The sequence below is a fragment of the Sphaerodactylus townsendi genome, linkage group LG02, assembly GCF_021028975.2.
Source record: "Sphaerodactylus townsendi isolate TG3544 linkage group LG02, MPM_Stown_v2.3, whole genome shotgun sequence".
Taxonomy (NCBI): domain Eukaryota; kingdom Metazoa; phylum Chordata; class Lepidosauria; order Squamata; family Sphaerodactylidae; genus Sphaerodactylus; species Sphaerodactylus townsendi.
In genome coordinates this window covers 9,468,814-9,489,423 of record NC_059426.1, presented here as the reverse complement: position 1 = coordinate 9,489,423, position 20,610 = coordinate 9,468,814, and the positions used below count along the sequence as shown (strand labels likewise).

General features: G+C 45.5%; 1 protein-coding gene across 1 annotated transcript in view; it reads left to right on the top strand.

The window, feature by feature from the left end:
- Positions 1-20,610, top strand: part of PMS1 (PMS1 homolog 1, mismatch repair system component) — a 71,297-nt gene that overhangs the window by 23,975 nt on the left and 26,712 nt on the right. Inside the window, exon 7 of the mRNA XM_048484250.1 lies at positions 17,887-18,003. Coding sequence (XP_048340207.1) covers positions 17,887-18,003 — 117 coding nt within the window. The remainder of the gene's footprint in view (positions 1-17,886; positions 18,004-20,610) is intronic.

Below are 20,610 nucleotides of genomic sequence, written 5' to 3'. Positions count from 1 at the left end.
ATGGCGAACCTTTTCGAGACCAAGTGCCCAAATTGCAACCCAAAACCCACTTATTTATTGCAAAGTGCCAACACGGCCATTTAACCTAAATACTGAGGTTTTAGTTTTGAAAAAACTGTTGGCTCCGAGGCGTGTGTTGCTCAGGAGTAAGCTTGGTGGAAGTCGGTGGCTTTGCTTTGAAGCAATCGTGCAACTCTTCCAACGGGTGAATCACGACCCTAGGAGGGTTTACTCAGAAGCAAGCCCCATTGCCAGCAACTGAGCTTACTCCCAGGTAAAGGATTGCGCTTTAATTCTTCACATGAAAATCAGTGGGGTTTAACAGCGCTTAACAGGGTTACCTACACTGCTTCCCCAAAACTAGGTCTTTGGTTTAATGCTAATAATCGAGCCCAGCGGCCCAGACCAGCCTAGATGGGGGGGGGGGGTGACTCTGTTTGTGCGTGCCCACAGAGAGGGCTCTGAGTGCCACCTCTGGCACCCATGCCATAGGTTCGCCACCACTGTTATGGACCCCCATTCTATGGGGCTTTTGTCCGTGCAGGTTCCATAATCTTCAGCCTAGCCTTTAAATTTTTTTTTGTTTTGAGCATTAAAGTTAGCTCTGAAGTATCAGCTGGTCTTTTCCAAAACAGAGATGAACCAGAAAAAGGTGGTCTAGGGACAGGTGAAGAAGGGCAGCATAGAAGAACGACACGTCATGAAGATGAAGTCAGGTTGCAATGAATGGTGGCAGCAGAAGGGAATTTTTGGAGAATAGTTTTCTCGTTTCCTTGACCTTTCGTGGCCTGTTTGGTCGCGTCACCCTGCTACTGAGGATCTCCCAGCCCTCGGGATTCGTATTTCTGCAAGCCCATCAGTCTGTAGTGAGATGGGGAAGGCAGAAAAGAAGGACCTGAATCGAATCCCAACCTTTTGTTAACGATCCCGGAAGGAAATTGAAAACGCACTCAGCAAAGAACAGCAACTACTGTGCCAATTCCTCCTTTTTATTCCTTTAGAGTTCCCCCTACTCACCCTATGACCAAAACATGTTGCAATCGGAAAGTCTGCCTTTGTTTAACGGTACCCAAGACCAAGAGACAATAGGGCTGATTTTATTATTTCCTGATCATTGGAGCGTTCAGTAGGAAAATGGGGGTTTGGATGGAGCAGCAGTGGCGTAGGAGGTTAAGAGCTCGTATATCTAATCTGGAGGAACCGGGTTTGATTCCCCGCTCTGCCGCCTGAGCTGTGGAGGCTTATCTGGGGAATTCAGATTAGCCTGTACACTCCCAGCTGGGTGACCTTGGGCTAGTCACAGCTTCTCGGAGCTCTCTCAGCCCCACCCACCTCACAGGGTGTTTGTTGTGAGGGGGGAAGGGCAAGGAGATTGTAAGCCCCTTTGAGTCTCCTGCAGGAGAGAAAGGGGGGATATAAATCCAAACTCTTCTTCTTCTTCTTCTTCTTCTTCTTCTTCTTCTTCTTCTTCTTCTTCTTCTCTTTTCTGCTCTGTTTTGCTAAATTTTCCAACTCTTTGCAGTCACGTTGCTCTTGAAGTTCTTGACATTTTTTTCCCTTTGTCCTTCCATATGACACAGTCATTTTGTTTCTGTTTTGCTCCATTTTCTGAATAGCCAATTTTATTAAATTCTTCCATTCTCTTGCTCCCAAAGAAAACAGGGAAACAGACTGAAATGTTCAGATGACCCAATAGGCAAGCTTGGGACGTTTTGTTTCAGCTTGTGATATTTCGTTTGTGGTAGTAATAATAAAAAATAATGGCTCGCTTGACACATTGACTCTTTGACGGACTATTCTATTTTGACAACTTGGATTAGCTTGTGCGTCGTCTTTTTATGAAGGTTTATCCTGCCAAGACATTCTTTGAATACTGATAATGTTGATGCTCCTGCCAGCATGGTTACGTTAGAAAGAGGTATTTTTCCTCTTTCGTCACCATGTTCCTTGAAAGCAAACTGAATAATGAGATGATCAAATGGGAGATGAGTTACTGGAGGTTTTTTGATTAAGTTTATTTAATGTCGACCTTCTCGAGAGCAGCAAAGGTTGGAATGTTTGTTTCTTGCACTTTAAGGAACGTTGCTGCTTTAGCCACCTGGAAAACGTAAGCTATTTTTTACCCTGCAAAGAAATCTGCTTCTTGGAATTTGAGCTCCTTCGCTGGCGCTTGAGATAAGCCTTTTCGGATTTTTGCTATTTAAAAACCTTCTGCATCTCCTAAGAGAAAGTACCTGTCTAGATCTGCTCTTTGCAGAATTTCTTCACCTTCTGAAAACATACACAGCATGAATGCTCATTGTTAATTTTATTCCAGTGGTTTGTTTTGCTTCGCACATAGCACTGTGAATAGTAGAGACAAGTGCAATGCTGCTAAACTCATGGCTGAGCCTGCCAAGGCTTCTTCCTCAGCTCCAGTCTCGGCTGGCAACCCCCCTGCGGGCTCACCAGCCGAGGTAGCAGTCTCCCCAGTTCCTTGAGTCTGCAGGTAAACTGCTGGAGTCAGCCCCCCCCCCCCCCCCACATGTGTGGATTTAAGTATCTGCAGACTGAGGCAGTACTGAGGAATTAGATATATAGATGTTTAGGTTGTCGCTGGTCTTGATGTTCGCAGCCATGCGTTCCTCATAATCCTTTTTTGCCTCCCTTACAGCTAACTTGCTTCTCTTTTGCCACCATTTGTGTTCCCTCTCATATTCTTCATCAGTCAAACTGGACTTCCATTTTCTAAAAGACATTTTCTTTTTTCTGATAATTTCCTCAACCTCTCTTGTTAACCATGGTGGCTTTCTTTTGGACTGGGTGCTGCCTTTCCTAACCTGCGGAACACATTCCAGCTGAGCTTTTATTACTGTGTTTTAAAATAACCTCCAAGCATCCTGGGGGATATGATCAAAGTCTATAAAATTATGCATGGGGTAGAAAATGTTGACAGAGAGAAATTTTTCTCTCTTTCTCGCAATACTAGAACCAGGGGGCATCCATTGAAAATGCTGGGGGGAGGAATTAGGACTAATAAAAGGAAACACTTCTTCACACAACGTGTGATTGGTGTTTGGAATATGCTGCCACAGGAGGTGGTGATGGCCACTAACCAGGATAGCTTTAAAAAGGGGCTTGGATAAATTTATGGAGGAGAATCTTGATCTTCTTTGATCTGAGATTGTAAATGCCTTAACAGTCCAGGTTCTCGGGAGCAACAGCCGCAGAAGGCCGTTGCTTTCACATTCTGCATGTGAGCTCCCAATGGCACCTGGTGGACCACTGCGAGTAGCAAAGAGCTGGACTAGATGGACTCTGGTCTGATCCAGCTGGCTTGTTCTTATGTTCTTAGGTTGTGTTGTTGTCTAATTTCCAAGGCTATGTTGTAGTGATAGAGAGCTTTCATTCCCTCCCTGTCCCAGTATCATCTTATTCTGCCCTTAAGCACCACATGGGACAGCATTGTGGTTGGAAGGTACTGCACTCATTCCCAGGTTTCTGCTGAGAGCTGGGGTGGTCTAGGGGTCAAGAGTGGTGGACTGTAATCTGGAGAACCAGGTTTGTTTCCCCGCTCCTCCACATAAAGCTTACTGGGTGACCTTGGCCTGTCACAGTTCTCTCAGAACTCTGTCAGCCTCACCTACCTCACAAGATAGGTCAGCAAAGGAAACTGAAGAGTTTAAAAGAACAAGAGTGATGTTCACACTAAAGCTGGTGACTCCCCAAACAACGTTCACTCTGAGGTGCGTGTCTGCGCAGGCACTGTATTGGTGCCTCTCGGGTTGGGTGGCCACCAGTGGCGGGCGCTCTCGCCAGTGGTCAGTTCTGCTCAGTGAGAGCGAGCTTCCACCTACAGCAGTACGGAAGCCTTAAAGCAGTGGTGGCGAACCTTTGGCACTACAGATGTTATGGACTACAATTCCCATCAGCCCCTGCCAGCATGGCTGATGGGAATTGTAGTCCATAACATCTGGAGTGCCAAAGGTTCACCACCACGGCTTAAAGGGACCCCCCGTAAGGCAGCGATTGGAAACAGGCTGGGCGTGCTGGTCAGCTCATGACCTAGAGCAGATATTTCGATGTGAAGGAAACACGGTTACATGTAGTTGCTTCAGTTTGTATCACTTCTTCGGTTTGCACACGGAGCTTGAACAAGGCCATCAAATCATAAGAGACACACGTTCAAGCCCCCCCACTCGCTACCGTCAACTGACCTTGACTATCAGCACTGGAACTTAAGGCTACATAGTGGTGCAGGGTGGGGCAGTCATAATCAATAGGAAAGAAGCTCCTCTCTGAAGGCAGGCAGAGTTGTCAATCGGGGCCCACTGACAAAAGAACTTCACAGTAACTGGTTCTGGTGGGTTTTCCGGGCTACATGACCGTGGTCTGGTGGACCTTGTTCCTAACGTTTCGCCTGCATCTGCGGCTGGCATCTTCAGAGGTGTATCACAGAGGGAAGTCTGTTTATCACTGTGTCACTCGTGACTTTTCTCTGTGATACGCCTCTGAAGATGCCAGCCACAAATGCAGGCGAAACGTTAGGAATAAGGTCCACCAGACCACGGCCACACAGCCCGGAAAACCCACCAGAACCAATTTAATCTGGCTGTGAAACCTTCAACAATACAACTTCACAGTAAGTTTATTTTAGTTTATTTCAGTTTTGACCTCTACAGTGGTGCTTCAACAAAGATGTGACTTGGGGGCAGTTTTCATATTCTGTTCCCAAACCCAAGCCCCTTCGGGCTTCAGATAAGTTCTTCTGATGAGCAGAAGTGGAGAGTCTGGGGCTTATGGAGTGAGAAAAAGCCGTGTGGGCCCTTCACTGCTTTGATAAATCCTTGCTTAACACGCTGATGCCCTACCTTTCTAACCTCACCAATTCTGAGTATAGGAGAGCTTTTACTCTTCTATGCTACAATGCTGTATCTGTATCGCCATTTATCAAAGGGAAATACACCCAGTCCCCGATCAAAGATCGGATCTGTATCTGCCAAGATGGGAGCATAGAAACAGCAGAAAGTGTTCTATTTCTGTGCAAGATTTATAATCATGTATGGAAAGACCCAGTGGTGGGATCCAAAAATTTTAGTAACAGGTTCCCATGGTGGTGGGATTCAAACTGTGGTGTAGCGCCAATGGGGCTTGGCGGGGCACAACGGGGGCGTGGCCAGGCATTCCGTGGGCGGGGCATTCCTGGGTGGGGCTGTGGCAAGGATGCAGCCGCTGCGCCGGTCCTTGGGCGGGAAACGATTGCACGCAGGCGCAGGCTGCCACGCACGCCGGTGCACCTCCTGCTAGAAGCTTTCAAGTTCTGCACGCTACTGCTGAGAGGAGGGGTGTAACTAAGGCAAAAATCACATGGCAAAATCACCAATTAGTAACCCCCTCTCGGCACACACAAATAATTATTAACCTACTCTCGGGAACCTGTGAAAACTTGCTGGATCCCACCTCTGGAAAGACCCATTGTCACCAATACTCATTCATTGCCCTTATCAGAGGAAACAGAGACTGAAAACCATACTATTGTATGCGATCTGGTTGTAATGTTGCCAAGTACACTTGGCTAGCAATTAGGATTAGAAATAATTGAAAGATGATACTCCGATATAATAATCATTGAGCAAAGTTAGACCTCTTCTCACTGTTATTATTATCATTATTTATTAGATTTAATAAACCGCCCACTTGCGGTTTTGCGGAACTGCTTACCATATTTAATTTTTTTAACAATTTGTAGTAGCATTTTTTTTAATTTGGGAAATTTTATTTAAACTACATATAATTTGCCTCTATCTCAATATTTCTTTATTTCAATAATCCTTTATTGGCATACAGAACATACAATATAAATACAGTTAAAATTACTAGATAAAACTTCACACTGGATCATAAGTTCAGTTCGCAAGCCTCAGCCAGAAACTTTGCCACTGCGAGACAACAGTCAAGATCATTACAGTTTAAGAGCATATTTACTTTATCAAGCTCTGTAAGGGTTTTCATAGAGTCAATGATTTGTAATAATAAGCTGGATCTTGGATTCTCAATATTAAAAAGTACCACATTTTCATGCAGTCTTAAGTTAACTTCTTTATCAAATATTATACCACCAGAATTTTAAAAATAATCCACTAAACTTGAAGAATATATTCTTATATTCTTACTTATTGAATGATTCACTAATATATTTACATAAATTGATTAGTAATCAATTGATGAAACCTTAGTATCGTTAATGCTGTATTTATACGTCTCATAGGATAGTTATCTAATTTGGTGCACTATCCGATCCATCATACATAAATGCTGCACCTTTCTCTCCATCCTCAAGAGTGGCAACCTGTCCGTTCTCCATAAACGAGCAAGTATGAGCATTTTAATATTTTGTAAAGCTTCTTTAATGTTTTATAGAGGTGTTTTTAATGTATTACGATACAGCAAATTTATTCTGTATCTGTTCTGGTCAACAACCGCAATTAATAAATCAGTTTGATACATCAGTTCTTCTGAAGAACTACTGAGATGGAGAGCCTGGGGCCCATGGAGCTAAAACAGGGGTCTGCAACCTGCGGTTCTCCAGATGTTCATGGCCATGCTGGCAGGGGCTGATGGGATTTGTAGTCCATGAACATCTGGAGAGCCGCAGGTTGCAGACTCCTGAGCTAGAAGAAGCCATGTGGGGCCTTCATCTTTTGTAGCTCCCTCAGGCCTCGGACTGCCACAGGTGGAGGCTGCAATTCTCGCCAGTGAAATCTGGGCTCCAGACAACGGTTATCTGTTGCCCTGGACAAAAAGTCTGCTCTGAAGGATGGACTCTGTGGCGTTACTACCTACCGAGGTTCCTCTGCTCTCCAAACCCCACCTCCCTCCAGGTGCCACCCCAAAACCTCCAGGTATTCCCCAAGCTGGAGCTGGCAAACCCATGCCCCATATTAATTTGAGGTGAATTTCTTGGAACCACATGATACGGGAAGAAAGAAGAAGAAGAAGATAAGAAGAGTTTGGATTTATACCCCACCTTTATCTCCTATAAGGAGTCTCAAGGTAGCTGACAAACTCCTTTCCCTTCTTCTCCCCACAACAGACACCTTGTGAGGTACGTGGGGCTGAGAGAGTTCTGACTGAACTATGACTAGCCCAAGATCACCCAGCAGGAGCAGCAGTGGCGTAGGAGGTTAAGAGCTCGTGTATCTAATCTGGAGGAACCGGGTTTGATTCCCCGCTCTGCCGCCTGAGCTGTGGAGGCTTATCTGGGGAATTCAGATTAGCCTGTGCACTCCCACACGTGCCAGCTGGGTGACCTTGGGCTAGTCACAGCTTCTCGGAGCTCTCTCAGCCCCACCCACCTCACAGGGTGTTTGTTGTGAGGGGGGAAGGGCAAGGAGATGGTCAGCCCCTTTGAGTCTCCTGCAGGAGAGAAAGGGGGGATATAAATCCAAACTCCTCCTCCTCCTCCTCCTCCTCCTCCTCCTCCTCTTCTTCTTCTTCTTCTTCTTCTTCTTGAGTAGGAGCATGAAAACAAATCCAGCTCACTGGATGGCGTTCAGGTGGAGCAGTGGGGAATCAAGTCCGGTTCTCCAGATTAGAGTCCACCTGCTCTACACCAGGCTGGCTCCCCCTGGTTTCTGAGGCAAGAGGAGGTAGCATTGAGAACCTCGGAGCGGCCCCTTCCTTCCGCTTTTGGTTGCATCTTCTGCCTGGAAACGGCTCCGCACGGGTCCGTGCTGAGGCAGTTGTCATGGAGAGAGCGTGTGTTGTGTGCGGGAGAATGTGCATACTCGTGTGAAAGGAGAGATGGAGCTTGTTGAGATAGGACCAGAAAATCACTTATTATTAGTACATTAGTGAGAGATGGGCACCTGTCTGTGAGAAAACCACTCGTCGTACTTTAAATATTGAACAGCTGAGAGATGGCCACGACTCCCCCCCTCCCTTCCCGACAGGTTGCGTTTGACCTGCTGGGCCTAAAGGTGAAATGGCTTGTCTCCTATTACCGAGGGCTCGTTTCTCATCCATCACACTTTTCGAATGACAGCGCGGCGGAGATGGCAGAAATGTTATATCAGCTGCTTGGATACAGTACGTTCTTTGTAATACCTGTTGAAGTGCTTGTCTTCGGGTCTCAGCGTGGGAGATTCACACAGCACAGGGAACATGTGGATCGGGTTCCACTCCACCACCGTCCCCCGTAGAATCAGAGAGGCCTCGGGAGCTTTGCAGGGACTGGTTTGTTTACGGTTTGCTTGGCCCTGCGCTGGGGAGGAATTGCCACCTCCTGTTCAGATTCGCCGTTTATTGCTTGTTACCGCTGGATTCCAAGGGAGAATGTCGGTGACAGGAGGACAGCTAGATCCGAATCCAGTAGCACCTTGGAAACTATAGATCTAGTGCAGGGGTGGGCAATTATTTTTTCCGTGGGGTCGCATAAGAAACAGAAAATATTGTGGAGGGCCGGGCCAAAAGGCTGGGGGGCGAGGTGCTTTTGAAAGCCCTGCAGAAGCCGGCAGCCAAGGCAACCGGCTTCTGCGGGGCTTTCAAAGACGCCTCGCTCCCCGGCACAGCAGGGGGGCCAGTCAGGGTCATCCGGCGGGCCGGATGTGGCCCGCGGGCCGTATAATGCCCAGGTCTGATCTAGTGAGTGTATGAGCCTGTGTGGTGCTGAGTGACCCTTTCCCCTCCAAACTCTATCAGCTCCACCTACTTCACATGGTGTTTGTTGTGGGAAAAAGACAGGGAAGAGGTTTGTAAACCGCCTTGAGACTCCTTGTGGTTAAGAAAAGCAGGATATAAATCCAAACTTGTCTTCTTTTCTTCTTCAAGAATCAAAGCTCCCTTTGGGGAGTAACATTTTCAGATTGAGATGCCATCTCCACACTGGGGTGTGGGTGATTCCCCCCCCCCCACACACACACCCCTCACTTTTCCCATCACTGGTCCGAATGGCAGCAGGAAAAAATAAAATAAGGGTCATCAGTCCTATGGCATTGTGTCACTTCGAGTAAAACCAGGAAGTGATGTCATACCTCTCTAGGAGTTGTTCTTCTTAGCGAGAACTGATGTCAACTGAGGGTTATCCCCAGAAGTGATATCACATTATTGTCGAATGTATTGTCGAAGGCTTTCATGGCCGGAATCACTGGGTGCTGTGTGGTTTCCGGGCTGTATGGCCGTGTCCTGAGAAGAGAATGCTGCTAGAACACGGCCATATAGCCTGGAAACCACACCACCCCAGTGATATCACATTGTCCCCCCAGTGATATCACATTGTCACTGATGTCACTATTATATTGTCACTATGGCTCATCCCCAAGATCTCCCGCTTGCGTTACCCTCTTTGTAGAAGCTTGAGATCGCATTTTAAAATTCCATGTTTCTGCTGTTACTTGCTGACAAATTGAAAAGAGAACTTTTCTGCCCTTCTCCCCACCCCACCTTTTCTCTAAGCAACTTGAGGTGGCATGCCTAGGTTCGTTTTCTGCCATTTTGTCCTGGCATCAGCCCCGTGAGGGTAGGTTAAGCTGAGAAGATTCATGTCCTAGTTGACATCTGAACCCTGGATTTCTCCTGCTCGAGTGCAACACAATCACCGGTATACCGCAGTGGATCTCCCAACTGATAAAAATGGTGATGAATTCCAATTGCTACGTGGGCATTTATCCTGCTAGAAATCAAGTTGTTGCAGATCATGACGTTTTTAAGCTGCTTCCTGCCTTACAGTTTGTACCTATTTATTTATCACATATCTGTAAAACACTCCTGTAAAATGATAAATTTAGACTCCGACATGAATTTATAACGGTAATCGTAAAATGATAAATTTAGAGTCTGACGTGAATTTATAACGGTAATCTGCCATGTTTATTGTTGTTGTTGTTGTTGTAGATTTCACAGCTGCCAGATCTTTAGCTGGTTGTTGGCCTTCATTACAATTCGAGCCTCACTCAGAGGCCTAGGAAGTTGTAATTTATCGGCGTAGTATTCGTGCGGATCCCAGCAGGGCTGCCTTCTGAATTTGACAGATGTTAATTTTGTCAATTTGAAGATGTTTCAAGTGCTGCCCTAGTGTTTTTGGGATGGCACCCAGCGTGCTGATTACCACTGGGACGACCTCAGCTGGTTTGTGCCATAGACGCTGAAGCTCAATTTTCAAATCGCGGTATCTAGTGAATTACTATTATTATTAGTATTAGTATTAGTATTATTATTAGTATTATTATTATTCCCTACTTGTTAGCTGTTAGGAATGTCACCATCTTAGTTTTTGCCCAGATTTGTGCCGTTTTGCTGACCTTTTGATTTTTGTTGATTGATTAATTGGATTTTACTTGGGAAACTGTGATCTGATAAACAGCTTGTTCGCTAGATTTTGCCAGAGGCTGGTGCAAGATATGTGGACAGGTTCAGTATTTCTAGGCATGCATTCTGTATATTCCCAGCAAACTGTTCAGCAGCTAACTCTTTTGCTTAAAACCGATCACAGTCCTGATAATATCTGAAAAACGGTTCTTGTTTGCCAGTTCCCAGGGCAGAGAATTTCTCATCCTTGGAAACCAGAAGAGCTCTGGACAACTTTTGCAGAATCAGGCAACTCCTGATGATAGTATTATTTTTCACAAGGCGTTGGCTTTCAGCACTCCACATGGCCTCTGCTTGTAACTTTTTAACAGAAGGTTCTAAAGTTAGAACATTTACAGGGAAGGCCATCTGGTGGCCTGTGAGCTGGATGAACACACACACACACACACACCCCACACACACAATTTTCCTATGCTGGAAGTCAGTGGTTTGGGGCACAGATAAAATATATGTAGATTCTCCGCTCCCTCCCCTGTAAAGCATTACGAGTTGAAGAAGAGGAGTATGGATTTATACCCCACCTTTCGCTCCTGTAAGGAGACTGAAAGTAACTTACAAACTCCTTTTCCTTTCGCCCCCCACAACAGACACCTTGTTAGGTAGGTGGGGCTGAGGGTGTTCGGAGAGAACTGTGACTGGCCCTAGGCCACCCAGCAGGAATGTAGAAGTGGGGAAATACATCTGGTTCATCAGATAAGCCTCAGCCACTCAGGTGGAGAAGTGGAGAATCAAACCCAGTTCTCCACATTTGAGTAACACTTTAACCACTGCATCATGCTGGTGTATTTTAATTATTCTTATTTATTAATTTATTTTTATCTACTTCATTTATATCCCACCTTTCTCTCCAGTGGGGACCCAAAGCAGCTCACATCATTAGCCTCCCCTTCACGATATTTTCACAACAACCCTTTGAGATAGGTTGTATTGGAGGACATATTACAACAATAAAAAAGTAGAGTTGGATTTATACCCCCCCTTTCTCTCCTGTAAGGAGATTCAAAGGGGCTTACAAACTCCTTTCCCTCCCCCCCCCAACAAACACCCTGTGAGGTAGGTGGGGCTGAGAGAGCTCCAAAGAACTGTGACTAGCCCAAGATCACCCAGCTGGCTTATGTTGGGGTACACAGGCTAATCCAGTTCATCACATAAGCCTCCACAGCTCAAGCGGCAGAGCGGGGAATCAAACCCGGTTCTTCAGATTAGAGTGCACTTGCTCCTAACCACTACACCACGCTGGCTCTCATATTGAGAGTGTGTGAGTGGCCCAAGGTCACTCTGTAAACATCTACTGCTGAGTGGGGAATTTTGCCCCCCCCCCCGGTCTTAATCTAATATGCCCCTCACTGTATCACACTGACTGTCTTATAGTCACCATATTTTCTACTTTGGGGCAAGGTTTTACATAGACAGGAATAACAAGTTGTTAACTTACTCTTGTGGTTAACTGACATGTTATAGTAAGAGGTGTTTCTCTCAGTGGCACAGTGGGGAGTGACTTGTGTTGGGTATCTGTTTTGCCCACATCACAAGTAGCTGGGGGTTGAGGCGCATTTGCAAATGAATTCCACCCAGATACATGCAAATATCTCACCTCCCTCCCACTTGTGAGGTGGGAAAAACAGATCCGCACCCATGCAAATCACACCACACTGTGCCACAGAGAGAAACACATCTTACTGTGTCATGCTACTGAAGATGCCAGCCTTAGATACAGGCAAAACGTTAGTAGCTAAAACTACCAGACTGTGGCCACACAACCCAGACAACCCATAACCAGAGGTGTAGCTGCAATGGGGACATCTGGGGCGGCTTGCCCCGAGCGCCGCCATTGCAATCACGTGGCGGGTGGGGAGGGTGCACACAGGCAGATCATGCCCCAGGCGCAGTTCCCCCTCCCTTCGTCACTCCCTTCGTCAACAGCCAGCTGTTTTTGGCCATGAAAGCCTTCAACAATACAAGTTGTTAACCAGCTGAACTTGGAAGATCACAGAAAGGGACACCTGATGTATGTTGGTCTGCAGATAAGCTACTTGCTGAACCATTCTCTATGGCCCTTCCGCACATGCAGAATAATGCACTTTCAATGCACTTTTGTAATTGTTTAAAAGTGGATTTTGCTATTCCGCACACTAAAATCCAGCTGCAGAGTGCATTGAAAGTGGATTGAAAGTGCATTATTCTGCACGTGCGGCAGGGGCCTGAGAGGGGATTTAGGTGCACACGGAGACATTGGCCTTCAAAGAAGGGGGAAAAAATCCCGATTTTGAACTTGAATGCCCCCTTATAGTAAACTAAGTTTATAGTTAGAATCTGCTTTATTGTCTCAGGAGCTGTGTTATGGCTGTGAAGGCATCTTTGCACAAATTCTTTCTGCTTTCTCCTTGCATACTTCCAGCAAATAATTATTCCGCCTGCTTAATCCACTGCATTACCCGTAAGGGCTGGTATTAACCTGAAATAATTTCTCCCCCATGCTGGAAACCATATTTTCCCCTGTGGATGAATTTTTATTGATAGCATCTATGTAAAAATGTGTAAAATAGAAGTAATAAAAACAGAACTGATCTAGATTAATTACTATTCTGGAAACTTAAAAGCCAGCATTCTTACACAGATAATATTGTCTGCAAATATTCTATACAAATAATATTCTATAAAAGCATAAGAATACTCAGCAGAACGCTGATAATGGTAGACAGATGCTACTATCGCTATTAGTATTATTACTATTTTCTTGTTTAATGTACTTTTCCATTCTATTTTAAAATATTTTTCCCAGCCTAGTTCTTTCATTGCTGAGCCTTTTTCATTGATGAATAATATGAAAAATAGTGGGGTGTCGTGTGGTTTCCAGGCTGTATGGCCGTGTTCTAGTAGCATTTTTTCCTGACGTTTCGCCTGCATCTGTGGCTGGCATCTTCAGAGGATGCTCTCAGAAGCGAAGCAAGGTCAACCCTGGTTAGTATTTGGATGGGCAATGTCCAAAGAAGACCAGAGTCATAACATGGAGGCATGCGGTGGCAAACCACCTCTGAATGTCACTTGCCTTGAAAACCTATGGGGTCACCATAAGTTAACTATGACTTGATGGCACAAAAAACAGTAAAAATATAGTTTGGGGATACACTTGTGTTTTACTTTTCTTTTAAAACAATATAAAGCTGTGTGTTTAATGTTAACCTTGTTATATGTTCTTCTCATTTCAAAGAATAATGCTTATCAAATTGCTGCAATTGACTATGAGAAATAGGTTTGTAAGAAGGTAGGATTCATGTAGCTCTGGTGAAAATGCATTTACTTCTCTTATCAAAAGTATTTTATTTACATTTCATTGTGTAGGGTTCTAATGCAGCAATGGATCTGACAGCAGAGCTGTCCTCTAATATGAGATGCCTTCTGGCAGCAGAGAATGTCTCTTCCCACACCCAAAAGGCTGCTTGCTTAAGATGAATCCTAGGATCAAGCCACAAATATTTTGTCCGCAGAAAACTGTAGCACAACTTTCCTGGTCAGCAGGTTATAGTCAGCTCTTGGCTCAAGTTCGTTGCGAATAGCTCGCTGGCCGAATTTTTGCATTTCTTTGCGGAATGTGAAAAAATATCCACGCCGTTCAAAATTAAATTGCTTTTCAAATGTCTGAAATGTAGGTGGGAATGGTCTCTTTTTAAAAAACAATACTTGCTCATTTGCAAGAACTTGATATCGATCGCCCATACTTTTGTGGGGTGGAAGCATCTTTCTCCAGCGGCAATCCAAAGAAGTAGAAGGATTGGAGCCAGACTCATGTGCGTTGTTAGCGTAGGACAGTCGTCGATGGACTCTCCCAGACAGCATGTTCAAAACTGGTCAAAATGGATGTGGAGCTTTCTCGGCCTTTCGACACACGTCCAACTCTTCAATGGAACAGAGAGGAGGCAAGATATTTTTGGCCGGCTCTGTCAAAACCTAAGATGGTCTGTATGTAAGAATATATTTTGATAGGGTTCTTTTGCAGCGTCATCATCCTGGCGAGAGTCAGATTCACAGGACCCAGGTTTATGTGACCTAGAAACTACATGGGGGTGTGTGAGGGTGTATTTATAGCCCCATTTCAGAGTATAATCAAGGTTATAAATCAAACATTACAGGAAGCCTGTTTAGACATCTAGTTGTTTTTGAAAGTAAAGGCGTGAAAGAGCAGGGTGGTTTGTAAGCAGATTTGAATAAAAAGTTCCTCTGGGAACCCCGAGGCGTGTGTCCCCCCCCCCCCGCTAGTCCCAGTCCCCAAGGAAAGTTAAAAAAAATTGCCTGCCATGATGTTCTGTATCTGCTTTTACAAACTTTGCATTTAGTAAGTTCTCATGTTCCAGAGCTCTCTTAAAGCTGTTTTACTGAAGCGATCTTTTAACAGTTATGTATATCACCCATTCCGCAGGTCAGGCTGTGTAATAACATCCTTGCATTAATCAGCAACTCAGATTTATATCTGTGGCATCACACCGAAAGGGGCTAAAATAAGCACCCACGATGTTTATATCAGTTGTGTCAGAAGCGTTGGGCCTGGAGATGATGGTTGGATTTAAATGGGATCTTTTTTAAAAGGATCTGGTGGTCCCTCTGATCTGTGATGCGGCGCTTTTTGTGCGGGAAAAAAAGTTCGGATTTCAGTCGATGAATCATTGATCTCTTTTTTTGTGGGAGAAAAGACTGGTTTTTCTAGGTTATAGGACTTTCAGTGCAATCCTAAGGAAATTTACTCCACACTAAGCTCCATTTCAATGGGTTTGGACTGGAATATCTCTGCGTAAGATTGTACTGTCGGTATCTTTTCTGAGCATTATCAATCTGGGATAATTTTCAAATAATATTGCATGCAATTATTATTTGAAAATATGCATAAGTTGTTGGTTTTTGAACAGTATGTGAAAAAACATGTGAGAGATTTCAAATAACATTGAATACTTCCTCCCCAAAGCTGAATGTACCACATACATGAGTCCATTCTGGATCCCATTCTACAGCTAAGTAAAAATAAAACTGATCCAGAAATTTAACTTCCATGCTGGTACTGAATAGCGATGCATGCAGGAAAGGTCTACGGATCTGTCATTGGTGACCTGTATCGATCTGGAAGTAAATCAACTGGATGTGTATGCACATTACTGCTGAGGTTGATTTAATGGAGTGGAATTTAATCCATTCCACTTGCACAAGAGAGTCAGTGTGGTGTAACAGTCAAGAGCGTGGTCTCTAACCTGGAGAACCGAATTTGACACCCCCCCCCACTCCTCCACATGAATGGTGGACCCTAATCTGGAGAACCGGGTTCAATTCCCTGCTCTTCCACATGAGTGGCAGACTCCAATATGGAGAATCTGGTTTGATTCCCCACTCTTCCACCCGAACGGCAGATCCTAACCTGGAGAACCAGGTTCAATTCCCTGCTCCTCCACATGAGTGATGGACTCTTATCTGGTAAACTGGATTCGTTTCCTTGCTCTTACGCTGGGCGACCCTGAGCCAGTCACAGTTCTCTCAGAACTCTCTCCTCCTGTGCCTCACAAGGTGTCTATTGTGGGGAGGGGAAGGAGTTTGTAAGCTCTTCTGAGACTCCTTAAAGTGGGGTATAAATCCAGACTCTTCTTCCTCTTCTTCTTCCTCCTCCTCCTTCTTCGACTAATGTCTGGGAGACTGAGGTTCAAATCCCAACTGATGCCATGGAAGCTCACTGGATGACCTTGGGCCAGTCAGGCCCCCCAGCCTAATCTACCTCACAGGGCCGTTTTGAGGACAAAATGGAGGAGTGGAGAACAGTGTGAGCTGCTTTGGGTCCCCAATGGGTGGAAAGGCAGGGGACAAATGAATTAAGTGAAACCAGTATGAGTGTGAGATGTTGCTGGAAGCTGGCATGACCCCTTCAGCTCCTGCATTTAAAGTGACCCTAGATTGACAGTGAATGCTCTTAGGCTAAATGGGTAACCTATGGTGCTCCAGATGTTCATGGACTACAGTTTCCATCAGCCCTGCCAGCATGGCCAATTGACAATTGGCCATGCTGGTAGGGGCTGATGTAAATTGTAGTCCATGAACATCTGGAGCACCATAGGTTGGCCACCCCTGTATTAGGCCATGCTGTGTTACAGGATGCTCATTTAATACCCAGTCTCAACATTAATGATTGTGACCTGTGCATATCGTTACCTTGTGTACCTTCATCATTTGTTCTGAAGCTCTCTGACTGCACAAGGAGAATCTGTGGATAAAAAAATAAGTAAATCAATGTAGGCTTTCAAAGGCTCTTTCAGTAGCCCTAATTATAGAAATCTTAGGGTTTACTGGATGGATTTAAGCGGTTAGAGGGAGAAAAGTTTAGTCTTTGATTGGTAGCCATGGTAACTTAAGGGAGCCTCCGCATTTATGGGTAGAAAACCTCTAACAAACTCACTTTCCTTTCCTCCCCCGTGGTACCCTGGGGTGCTGTGAGCATGTCCCAGGGGTACCGTGGCAACACTACCCCCCCCCTCATTTTTGTGGTGTCTCCCACCAGCGCCAGCAAGGACATGGGGCAGGGCCTGCCACAAGATCAGCAGCCACCCCCCCCAGTGCTTCCCTTCACCCTGGGAGGGGAAGGTGGGGGTGTGGCAAGCAGGGGCAATGGGAGGGGAAGGTGAAGGGTGGTGGCAGGGGTACCGTGAGATATGAAGAGTGAGGTCAAGGGTACCCTGACCTCGAAAAGGTTGGGAAACACTGCTCTGGAGGTCCAACAACAGGGTACAGAGGCTGAGGCCCATTCCCTGGTATACCTCCTGGCTCCGATATTCAGAGGTATACTGCCTCTGAATGTGCAGGTTCCCTTTATTCACCATGGCTAGTAGCCGCTCATAGATCTATCCTTCAGGAATCTGTCTGATCCCGTTTTAACTGAGAGGTCTGGATTGCCATATATTCCACTGCACACTCACAAGAAATAATGAATTCGCACGGTGTCCAGGTAGAGAATGTTAAATCCAATACGAGCCTGCTGCTGTTTGTGACCATATCAGGTTCTTGGCAAATAAATCGAAATCTACAGTCTAAAACTGGCTTCTGTGTTTGTTGTTTATGTTAAGAACATAAGAACTAGCCTGCTGGATCAGACCAGAGTCCATCTAGTCCAGCACTCTGCTACTCGCAGTGGCCCACCAGGTGCCTTTGGGAGCTCACATGCAGGATGCTCCCGAGCACCTGGTCTGCTAAGGCATTTGCAATTTCAGATCAAGGAGGATCAAGATTGGCAGCCATAGATCGACTTCTCCTCCATAAATCTGTCCAAGCCCTTTTTAAAGCTATCCAGGTTAGTGGCCATCCCCACCTCCTGTGGCAACATATTCCAAACGCCAATCACACGTTGTGTGAAGAAGTGTTTCTTTTTATTAGTCCTAATTCTTTCCCCCAGCATTTTCAATGAATGCCCCCTGGTTCTTGTATTGTATTGCTATATTGTGTTGTATTGCGTTGTATTGCTATATTGTTATATACGTGTTATATATGTTTTATATTGTCTGTGTTATGTTGTTACAGACAGTCATCTGGCAGAAGAACAGGGTATCTGATCACAAAATGGCTTTCATGGCAGTAGTAGGAACAGCTGTTATGACCAGCATGGTGCCTTTCCAGCATCAATGTGAAGACCCTGGGGTAAGTTGTTTGTGTTGCGCGCTCTCTCTCTCTCTCTCTCTCTCTCTCTCTCCCTCTCTCTCCCTCTCTCTCCCTCTCCCTCTCTCCCTCCCTCCCTCTCTCTGCTCCTCCCCCTCCCCATTATTTAACCAATGAAACAATTTTAAAATTTCTCTGATTCTACATAGTATCATAAAAATGAATACTCTTGATAATGAAGAAGTTTGGATTTATACCCCACTTGTTTTCTTCTGTAAGGAGACTTCTTCTCTTTCTCTCCCTACAGCAGATACCTTGTGTGGTAGGTGGCGCTGAGAAAGGTCGTGACTGGCTTACGGTCACCCAGTAGGCTTCATGTGTAGGAGCGGGAAAACAAATCCAGTTCACCAGTCTGCCACTAACGTGGAGTGGGGAATCAAACCCTGTTCTCCAGATTAGAGTCCGCTGCTGCTGATGTTACTAACAAAATTTAATTTACTATTCTGTTACTGTTATTGTTATGCACCCATTTTTTGGATGGTTGAAAATACATGCAGAGGATCAATTGATGATGTATTATTTAGGATTTATTCACAGTCATTCTGCATATGTTTCTCCCCTATGCGCACAGTCTCAGGGTATTGAACCATGGCTGATGAGTGTACCGGTGAGCCACCAGTTCAGAAATGTACATTTACCGTGCAGCCGCATCTGAGACCAGTTTATGTATTTATTTATTATTTAAATTTATAGACCGTCCAATCCCCAAGGGGCTCTGGGCGGTGCACGACACTATCTGTATACAATAAATAGCAAGGGTCACAATAGTGAACATATATACTAAAATCCATTAAAATCTTGGGTGTTGTGTGGTTTCCGGGCTGTCTGGCCGTGTTCTAGCAGCATTCTCTCCTGACGTTTCGCCTGCATCTGTGGCTGGCATCTTCAGAGGATCTGATGTTGGGAAAGCAAGTGGAGTATATATATCTGTTGGAGTGTCCAGGGTGGGTGGAGAAACATTGTCTGTGAGTAACAAAGAAGGCAACCAGCTCAATAGTTGAGGGCATCTGAATAGAAGTATGAGTAACAATGAAGACTATAGCATGGGAGTAACACTGGAGATAGCAAGGTCACTGGTGGGAGCATCTGAATAGAAGTATCCTGGCCTTTGTTTCTTTTGTCTATGGTCATCCTGTGTTTGTGTGGAGCTGGTTAGACACTGTCTTGACTCTAGTATTTTTCAAAACTGGCAGCCAAGTTCTGTTCATTTTCATAGTTTCTTCCTTTCTGTTAAAATTGTCCATGTGCTTATGGATGAAAGCCTTCGACAATCCATTACAATCCATTTAAACCATTTAAACAGTGGTCAAAAACAGTAACAATAATAATGGCGTCCCGTAACCCAATTCCTTTTAAAACCTCCCCAAAAAGGAGTTGTAACATGAAGGAAAAAGGGGCCATCTGTGTCTATGCTAGATGAACTGATGGATTGTTTGCCAAATGGAGATCCACGTGACGATGTGGGACACATTGTTCTCCTAAGTGAAAGAAAACGCAGATTCTCCATTTGGATCCTTCTTTGCTAAGCGGTTCTACGAGCTGCTCTGCTGTTTCTCTGGAAGCATGAATGTCAAAGTCACCCCTCGCACTTATACAAAAAGTGAAACATCGGGGGATGTTTTATATTTAGAACTTCAGCAAAACCTCTACTACGTCTCATTCTCAGGGGATGTCTTATTTTCGGAGAAACAGGGTAACTGCCAGCATATCTTTGTCATGTTACATTGCTAATTCAAGATGAAATTGACAAAGCTGATCCAATCGACCTGGCTTGTGTCTGTGCCTTAAAGTTGCATTGCTAATACGATATGACAAAGAGGATTTTTTAAAAAAGAAAATTTCTTTCAAAAACAGTGAACAAGGGGGGTGGGGGGGTGGGAAGAAAGGACTAGGTTTTTGATGGGGTGGAGAAATAAGGACTGTTTTCAACATGATTACATGCTCAACAGGAGCTGATTTGGAAGCATGTAGAGCAGGGGTAGGGAACCTTTAACACTCAAAGAGCCATTTGGACCCGTTTTCCACGGGAAAAGAAAACACTTGGAGCCGCAAATAATTTTTGACATTTAAAATAAAGATAACACTGTATATATTGGGGGTTTTTACCTTTTACTCCGCTCATTCTGAGAAGCGCATGGATGCGTCAGGGCGGGCAAGGATGGGGCCAGCAGCTCGGCCTCGCCAGCCGCCAGGAAAGTGCCCGCCCCGCTCAAACGGGGCGGGCGAGAGGGGAAGCCCGCAGCTTGGCGCGGCCGGCCGTGGGCAATTGGTGTGCTTGCCCTGCTGCCTGCAGTGCAGGCAAGGATGAAGCCGGCGGCTCGGCCTCACCGGCCGCCGGGAAAACACCCGCCCCGCTCCAATGGGGCGGGCGAGAGGGGAAGCCCGCGGTGCAGCTCAGCCGGCCGTGGGCAGTTGGTGCGCCTGCCTTGCTGCCTGCAGGCTCGGCTCGTGGAGCTGCAGTGCAAGGGCAGAAGAGCCGCATGCGGCTCTCGAGCCGCAGGTTCCCTACCCCTGATGTAGAGAAAGCATTGTGGTAAAAGTGCTCAGGAAAAATGACCAAAGAGACGGCTCGGTGACTACGGGGGGTGG